This window comes from Xenopus tropicalis, chromosome 4 (genome assembly GCF_000004195.4).
Source record: "Xenopus tropicalis strain Nigerian chromosome 4, UCB_Xtro_10.0, whole genome shotgun sequence".
NCBI classification, from domain to species: domain Eukaryota; kingdom Metazoa; phylum Chordata; class Amphibia; order Anura; family Pipidae; genus Xenopus; species Xenopus tropicalis.
This window is the reverse complement of record NC_030680.2, coordinates 122526324-122536125: the sequence shown is the minus strand read 5'-3', so window position 1 is coordinate 122536125 and position 9802 is coordinate 122526324. Positions and strand designations below refer to the sequence as shown.

General features: G+C 41.7%; 1 protein-coding gene across 1 annotated transcript; it reads right to left on the bottom strand.

The window, feature by feature from the left end:
- Positions 1-165: 165 nt before the first annotated feature.
- nog4 (noggin 4) lies at positions 166-906 on the bottom strand. Its single transcript, NM_001044408.1, is given in 1 exon segment — positions 166-906. A coding segment is annotated over 1 exon segment (741 nt).
- Positions 907-9802: the final 8896 nt, after the last annotated feature.

Here is a 9802-nt window from a genome sequence, read left to right as displayed (position 1 = left end):
GCGTCTGTCTGAAAAATTACCCTTGGATACAATAAAAATAATTTTATTTCACAATTGTTAAAATACTTTTTTCATTAGATTTTTAAGGGTGAGGAAAGGAATGTTAATGACAAGCAGGTATATACTAGCTTTGGTATGGGTTAGTCTTTCTTTTGCACTCTCATCTCATCTGCAGGTACATTTGCATGCGGCCACTACTGGGTAGGGTACCTGCCTCCAGGTGCATTGCTGAGTGGCCCAGCCCAAACCAGTGTCCTTCATCCAGCAGTGCCAGGCCAGCAGCTTAATCTGTGTAAGCTGTGCTTGTCTGCATGCCATGCCTGGTGGCCAGGAGCAGGCAGTGTTAGCCCCATCACAATCTGTGTGTCGTACCCATCTTGGCCAGAAAACAGTTCCCAGGTCCACCCATGTTGATGTGAGTTGGCAGCTGGCCCTCTGCACCAACCACTGACGAATTTCATTCTGGACATGCAGGCTAGAGTTGGCAGATAGCTCTCTTGGCAGCTGTAATGAACCAAAATCCAAAGCCTGAGCCTCCTGAGCCAGCTTTTTGCGGTACCGACTTGCGCCATCATATAGGTCTTGACTGAGTGTAGAAAGTAGACTTGTGTCATTATCAGCAGGCTGCTCCACAGACATCCAGAAAGGGTCAAAAGAAGATCCGAGGAGCCGAAGTAGTCTGGAAACGCGTAGGTGCTTGGGTTTGGGCGAATAGTGGTAGTCATTAGGTGACAAGGATAGGCTGTAAGGGCGAGTACCAGAGGAGAGTCGGCGGCGGAGTGAACCAATATCCACATCTTTCTGCGTCTGATTATAGTGCTGAAGATCATTTGTTGGGGTGCAGATAGCTATTGGTCCCCAAGTTCCAAGAGTCATCAGGCATGATAGAAATAGTATATTTGGCATTATTCCTATCTCAGAGATTATTGTAGTCAGTATCTCTGCTTAATAAGGCTCTTAAGGCTCCTTAATATTAGCAGTCTACTCCTCTTTCTCCTCTGCTTCCTTTTGTCCTTCTTATAATCTTTGCCTTATTCCTGTGCTCCGTGCCTCCTTTACTCCTAGTCACTGACTCTGCAGTCTGCCTGTCTCTGCTTTCTTGTCTGACTAGTCCCTGGTTATTGCCCTCCCTCTTCTCTTGTACTGTAATCTCTAAATCCTTGGCAGCATTTTCAATTACTCCCATTCCTATCTCTCCGTCTCCCCTCTCACCCTCATTAACTGTTATGTCTCACTTAAATGATATAGGACAGTAAATTAATCTATCTTCATTGTCTTTCATTATTCTGAAACTTCCTATTTATAAGAATTATTACAGTTCTTTCTACTGCTTCACCATACATTTCCCAAAGGGACTGAGTTCTACCTGCAACTTGCTTGCTTTCAAGGTTAAAACCCCAAAATGGTTGCCCTTTTATTGGCTCCACTGGGATCACCTGACTGTAGCTGGGAAAGGTAAGAGCTATAACATGGAGGGGCCACTGCTCCTGTAATACAAAAAGGGACGTTGTGCTTACCACTAAATTATAAACCATTAAGCGGGATGCAAATTTCATGCATGGTGAAGCAGTAGAAATATGCATAAATAAATCAGATGAAAGTGATTGTAGGACTGGCCAGACCAAATGACTTTGACTTGCTGGCCAACTTGAAGTATATTGCAAAAAAATGAATAAACAATCCCTGTTTTGCTTATAGGGGAGGGCATTGCTTGGTAGCTTAATGCACAGGATGTCCTAATGTCCTATATATATTGATTATGGGTGAGTGCAGAGGGACTCTGTTGCTGTTTATAAGAATTTTGTTGTTTAACCTTGAAAGCAAGCAAGTTGCAGGCAAAACTCGGCCTCTGTAGGAAATGTATGGTGAAGCAGTAGATTTGCTAATGAATCAGATGAACGTTACTGTAGCCAGACCAGGCATTACTGTGACATAGTTCACCAGTTTAAATATATTTATCAAATAATCCCTGTTTTGCTTAAAGAGGAGGGCATTGCTTGGTAGCTTAATGCAAATAGAGTGAAGACAGAGCACTGGGATCACCTCCTCGTTAAAAAAAAAATCACTTTTATTATCTTCATTAAGAACATCACAGAGTCTCAAACCAAAAGCTTGACGCGTTTCATGGCTTTACGCCACTTCATCAGAAGCTACTAAGGTATCTCTAAACAACCACATATTTAAATATACACACTGGTCAACACCCACCATGGGTATTAACCCCATCAGTACAAAATAGTTAAGAACACCATACAACTCATGTGGTATATATTCATCACATCATAGCCATTTAACCATATATCATAAATACATACTTTACAAAAATGAAATGAAAATGAAATGACCAGAGTTTCATACACATTGATATCCATTATTTATCACATATATTAATTTGCAGTAGCAGGAGACCTCCCACTCCCTATTAAGACCCCCATTCAGTTCTACGGTCTTTAGATGATAGATTCAATATACCTCCCTTTCAGATAATTTGTTATCCATATCACCCTTCCTAATATTCCATTTAGGTTTATCTATGCTCTGGAACATAACTGACCCCATACTGTCATGTTTCTCTATTGCATGTTTGGCTATTGCAGATTTAAAATCCTTTCTCTCTATAGCAGACAGATGTTCAAGAAACCTAGTGCCCGTCCTCTGAATAGTCTTGCCTACATATTGGGCCCCGCATTCACATGTGGCCAGGTACACTATACCCTTTGATTGACAATTGAAATATTGGGGGATTTCATAAACACATCCTGTGTATTTACATGTAAAGGTTTTGGATATATTAATCACACTGCAGCCTTTATAGCTGCTCCCTGTTAAGTAGAGTATGGGCTCCTAGAGACCCAGGACGCCAAATTCCTCCCTTTCCTAAAAACAAATGGGTTTTTCCATCAAGTATGTTACATAGGACCAGGTCCTGCAATAACACCCCCCAGTGTCTTCGTATACTCCGTTGTATGTCAAAAAACGAGGGTCCATAGGTAGTGCAGAATTGGGGTTTACGTTTAAAATTCTGCTTGGTAGATTAATGCACAGAATGTCTTAATGTCCTATATATATTGATGATGGGGAGTGCAGAGGACCTCGTGTTGCTGTCTTTATGAGTGTTGTGGTCACAGCCTCATTGCACCAACACCTAATGGTTTAAATTTAGTGGTGAGCACAATTTCCCTTTTTTTGACATGGGTGTTTGGCTACTGCTGCTCTCCAACAGAGAACAGTCTACCAATCACCACTCCTTACAGAACTGAATATAAAGTGCTATATGACAGGTAGACTTCAGTACTGAAACACTTAAGCAACCATTTTTTCACCTGATGTCCATTTGTCAGTCTGTCATGTGTGCCCAATACAGTGCATTTTAGTCACTACCATCTGGTGCAATGACAGGTGGACAGGGTTGTTTTGACCTTGGGGCAAAACAACCTTGGGGCCATTTGTGTCATAGCCCTTATTAAGCAACTGGTGCCAACATGAAATATACACTATACAATTGACTTTGAAAAAAAAATAATATATAGATTTGAGTCATCTTGCTATTGTGACTGACACTGAAGAATGCCACTCGCTGTGTGGCTACAATAGTATCACTGAATACCCAGCACAGTCCAAGAGCCACAGCTGCCATCGCTAAAAGCAGCAAATATAGTGTTCAGCATCACCATCATCCAGGGCCACCATCAGGGGGGTAGAGGGGGTACAACTTGAGAAAGCTATGCAATTTACATGGCAACAATATTGTATACTTACCCATTCAGTTGCAATTTGTTTACAGAGTATCATTAAATAACCACAGTACGCATGACAGATCAAAAAGGCCACAGCGTATTAACATTCAAAGTTAACATTGGTAAATGACAAGTTGGTAAATCCTAACTAACATAAACCACCTTACTAAACTTAATCCTCCTTTTTTGGCAAGTGGCCCATGGAACTGCAAAGTTTTCCCTGCAACGTCCCAAACTTTCTGACCAACCAAAAGCTACTCGCCAGACGCCACCACACCGACTAGGCGAGTGCCCACCACCGGGCTTGCTCTAACCAATGTGCCCCCTGACCAATGTGCCCAGGGGGCCCAAAGTATATATATATATGTATTGGATTGTAACTCAAGGGAGCTGTATATATATATATATATATACAAGGAAGAGTGGAGCACACCCTATAAAAGTTCAAATGCCCTGGGTGCTGGCTAAAATGAGGCAATATATGAACAGAGAGCCGCGCACACACAAGGACTTAACGATAAAGTGGTTTGTCCCTGAGGAAGAGTACAGTTAGTACTCGAAACGTTGGATTTTTTTGAATAAAACTTTTTCACTTTATCGTTAAGTCCTTGTGTGTGCGGCTCTCTGTTCATATATATAAATATATATATATACACAAAGGATGGCACACCGCTACATAACATACCTCGGGTGCTCGGTAAAGGGTTCCAATAGTATAAAAAAGACCAGCAACTCCAGGATTTCTTGTGAAAAATCAAAACATATATTCAAAGTAGCATAAACAGCCGACGTAACGTTTCGGTCCCCATCGGGACCTTTCTCAGGGCATCCATGCCTTGTAACACACATCGGTTAACAAGTGAAAGGGATGAGAGAATGGGAGCTCTAGATAATATGGCAACACGATTTCTGGAAAGGGGGTATCCAACCAAGCTGATCACGGATACTAAAATTTGGGCCAAATCCCTGGATTGGGAAGTATTGATGAGTAATACAAGTAAAGCTCAGGATAGCAGGAATGATGACTCCACAGTGTTTTATATGACCACCTATGATGCGCGTACTCCGTTGATTAAAAAAATCTCTATTACAGCATTGGCCAATCGTGAGGTCTGACATTGAGTTAACAACAATTAATCGTAAAAGGATCAAGTTTGGTTACAGGAGGAATAGGAACCTCAAGGAACTCCTCTCCCCGGCTGACCCTGTGAGTAAATATACCCCGCAGATAAGAGTAAACAAAATGGGGGTTCATAAATGTGGCAATTGTGTCATGTGCAACACACTGATTACTGGGGACAAGTTCTTTCACCCGCACACGGCCTCCGCATTTAAGTGTATGCCTATTGACTGTGTTGCAGATCTACCGAGAGGTGGGGACATAGATCGGATTTTACTACAAAAGGAATCCTTTTGGACATATGAACTGAACTGTGTGGCCCCTAAAGGTTTAAATTGCTCATTATCTTTAAGCTGTTTTTTGTGAACCAATTTGTCCTACGAACGTCTAAGATGACCATGGATTTTAGGTCTGTTTGTTTTAAACTACTTGCATTGTATGTTTTTTCGTATTAATATTTTCTTGCTTTATAAGTGTCATTTAGTACCTGGCATATTAAGATATGTGTCAACTAGTGTAGACTAAGTAGTTGAACTATATAAAATTGGGGGCCCCCAATTGCCAGGATAGTGAGGTTGGTTGATCAGCTTGCGCAGCATAATAAAGGATGTATTTAACTTTGGATTTTAATGTAGCAACAGGTTTTGCACGTGCACTTTCTGTATATATGTCGATGTATGGTTAAAAAAGTACTTTATGTTGCACATTAACCTCTCACTGCAAATGTTTACTGTATGGAATTTTATATGAATTTTTATATGAATTTCTATATGACATTATGCATACCTGTAATTTTTGGACTAACAGTCTTCACTAAGTCACTTTATTATGTTAATGCTGCTTAACACTTTATTAGGCTGATGTTGCCTAGCACTGAACACTTTACAGCACTTTTCAGCTCTTTCACTTGCTTTACAGCCACTTTATGGCGGTACACTGTGATGTCACTTCCTATTGATTTACTGGTTTTTGGTGATTTAAAGATGTGTGTTACAAGGCATGGATGCCCTGAGAAAGGTCCCGATGGGGACTGAAACGTTACCTCGGCTGTTTATGCTACTTTGAATATATGTTTTGATTTTTCACAAGAAATCCCGGAGTTGCTGGTCTTTTTTATACTATATATATATATCTATATATATATAGATATATATGTATATACAGCTCCCTTAAGTTTCAATCCTGTGCAAAAGCCTCCAGTTTGCAATAACCTGTTCCCATGAGCCACCGCCGCTTATGCTGTGACAACCTATAACGCTCCTTTAACACTCCTTTCACCACCCGCTTTTTAATTTTTTTTTTTTAAACTTACTAGAGCTACCTCCAAACCCCCACCTTCTTTTGGGAGGGGCCTGTAACCCCTGCTCCTAACACAATGGCACTGTCTTTTTATCTCAGCCTAACAACTTTCTAGGGCACCCTGGCATAACCCCTAACAACCCGCGCCACTACCGACAACCAATGAGAACACTCCCAATTGTTGCCATGCCTCCCTGCTGTTTACCCCTAACAGGAGTCCTTAAGTTACACATAAAGTCATGCCCAGTGCCGGGCCAAGCTGCGGTAGCACCCAAGGCAAAGCCCCCTGCTTTCGGCGCCACACCAAGCCCCCCCCCTCCAGGTAATGAGCAGCAGGAATTCAAGCACCATCTTTCCTTTCCAGGCATGAACCAAACTAGGGGTAGGCAGAAGAGGTACATACCTAGTGCCCCCCATTGCATCATAGGCACATGGAGTGGACCTTCTTCCTACTCCTAGTTCCAACCCTACATGCACCTTAGACTTAGAGCTGAGCCTGGACTGGCGATCTCTAGATTCTGGCAAATGCCAGAGGGGCTGCCACAGTCACAGTCTGCAGGGAGGCATTGAAGGTAAGGCCATAATAATGCGTTGAGGTCTCTCAATTTTGCTTTACATATAAATATATTCTTATAACATCTCAATCTCCCCAGGGGCTCAAGTTCGTCCATCAGAACTGGGCTGTTCATAGGCCCCAACATCATGCTCATCAAGGAGGGGAAAGTCAAGCTAAGTGGGTAAAACTTACAGGAATAACATGAATGGATGGCGAGAAGCTTTTGTGAATATGGATTCAGAGGGTTGCATAATTCAGGTTTTTATGTTATTGCCTTTGAAAACACATTTTCTGTTCATACGCATAATCTGTCATTTCAGTTGACTTTGGACTCTGCTGGGGCCTGGACCCTGAGACAGGGTTGTGCCACGAGGGTGACGGAACTCCACACTGGATGGCACCTGAGGCCTTTAGGAGGAAGGGCAAGCCCATGGCGTACAACGCTAAACTAAGTTGTGCTTATAAAACTTGGAACAACATGGTGCATTTACCCATTTTAATGGAACATAGAAGCAGTAGGAGGAGCCAATGGCATTTTTCTCCACCATCTCCCATCTTGTCTGGAACAATGGGTGTTCAGTTCAGTTAAGGGCAATTCACGTTACAGGAGAGCTAAACATGAAGCCATTTGGGCAAATTCTTTCATCATTGCCAAGTGGCCGAGGTCTAATTGGTTCTGTGTTTTCCATTCATTGTATGCAGGCACTGATGGAAGAACCACCCGAATAATAAGTAACTAATAATTTGCTAACCCAATGCTCTCCTCTAATGCTCTTTTGTGTTTCTTTTCCAGTGTTACATCTGGTCGTTGGCGATAACCACCATCGAAATGGCCGAGGGAGAACCACGTAAGTGAATCCCAACAATGCGGTACATTGGAACTACAGGCTAGTTGCCCAAACTGGCAAAGGGCATTTATTTAGTAACATGCATGAATCCAGGCTGGGCCTGTGCCTTTACATGCAGGAGTATAGTTTTGGTACCCTAGTTAGTCTGCTACTTACATATGTTTAAATGGTCTGATGAATCTTTATATTTTCTAACTATTAGCATATGCCAAGCAACATCCAATGACGGAGCTGATCCTCAACAACGATGCACCGCAGCTTCAATCAAAGACCTGGTTACATAGTTACATAGTTACATAGTTACATAGGGTTGAAAAAAGACCATTGTCCATCAAGTTCAACCCATCCGAGTAAACCCAGCACACAACCTATACTAACCAATCTATACACTCACATACATAAACTATATATATACAACCAGTAATACTAACTGTAGATATTAGTATCACAATAGCCTTGGATATTCTGCTTGTTCAAAAACTCATCCAGGCCCCTCTTAAAGGCATTAACAGAGTCTGCCATTACCACATCACTAGGAAGGGCATTCCACAGCCTCACTGCCCTCACCGTGAAAAACCACCTACGCTGCTTCAAATGGAAGCTCTGTTCCTCTAATCTATAGGGGTGACCTCTGGTGCGCTGATTGTTTTTATGGGAAAAAAGAACATCCCCCAACTGCCTATAATCCCCTCTAATGTACTTGTACAGAGTAATCATGTCCCCTCGCAAGCGCCTCTTTTCCAGAGAAAACAACCCCAACCTCGACAGTCTAACCTCATAGCTTAAATCTTCCATCCCCTTTACCAGTTTAGTTGCACGTCTCTGCACTCTCTCCAGCTCATTAATATCCTTCTTAAGGACTGGAGCCCAAAACTGCACTGCATACTCAAGGTGAGGCCTTACCAGGGACCTATAAAGCGGCAAAAATATGTTCTCATCCCTTGAGTCAATGCCCTTTTTTATACAAGACAGCACTTTATTTGCTGTAGTAGCCACAGAATGACACTGCCTGGAATTAGACAACTTGTGATCTACAAAAACCCCTAGATCCTTCTCCATTAAGGATGCCCCCAACACACTACCATTCAGTAGATAGTTTGCGTTTATATTATTCCTACCAAAGTGCATAACTTTGCACTTGTCAACATTGAACCTCATTTTCCAGTTTGCTGCCCAGTTTTCCAATTTTGTCAAATCGCACTGCAAAGCGGCAGCATCCTGCATGGAACTTATAGTTTTGCACAATTTAGTGTCATCAGCAAAAATAGAAACAGTACTCTCTATGCCCACCTCCAGGTCATTAATAAACAAGTTAAAAAGCAAAGGACCAAGGACTGACCCCTGCGGTACTCCACTAACCACACTGGCCCAATTAGAAAATGTTCCATTTACCACCACTCTTTGTACTCTATCCTTCAGCCAGTTTTCTATCCAATTACAAATATTATGTTCTAGGCCAATATTCCTCAATTTGATCATTAACCTTCTGTGAGGTACTGTATCAAACGCTTTAGCAAAATCTAAGTAGATGACATCAACTGCCATTCCAGCATCAAGGTTCCTGCTCACCTCCTCATAAAAGGCGACTAAATTAGTCTGGCAAGATCTGTTACGCATAAAACCATGCTGGCACAAACTAATAGTATTGTGAACTGCAATGTATTCAACTATCCTATCCCTTATTACCCCTTCCAGAAGCTTTCCTACTACTGATGGTGAGTCCTTCCCAGCTGTGCATTGTGCCTGTGTTTTGCAAGAAGTTACTGGGCAAAACCCTCCTGGGAATAATTGTTTCTCATCTATATATTTATATTATACATCAAACAGGAGCCCCCTGGGCCCCCTTATGTTCGGGGAACCAACATTCCCTCAAACCTTGGGTACCAACTTCCTACACAAAACGAAGCTAAATTGAACTATACAGGGTACATCTAACAAAGCCACACCATGAACCATATCCTATTACCATTTGGTGTTATAGATTCTTCTGTTCTTTCTCTCTATATCACCTCAGAATTTAAGCTATTTAAAGTAATAAATCTGTTTTTTATTGTAAAGCTGAAAGTTCATTTTCATTCCTTTTTTTTCAGGTCACTGTGTTTTGTATCCTTTTTGGATGACTGCCTCAAGAAGAATCCTTCAGAGAGATGGAGTGCTGAAGAGTTCTCCTTTAATTCTTCTAAAATAACATTTAAACACTAAAATAAATAGCAAAATGCTATTTTTTTTTCTCAGGGAGAAC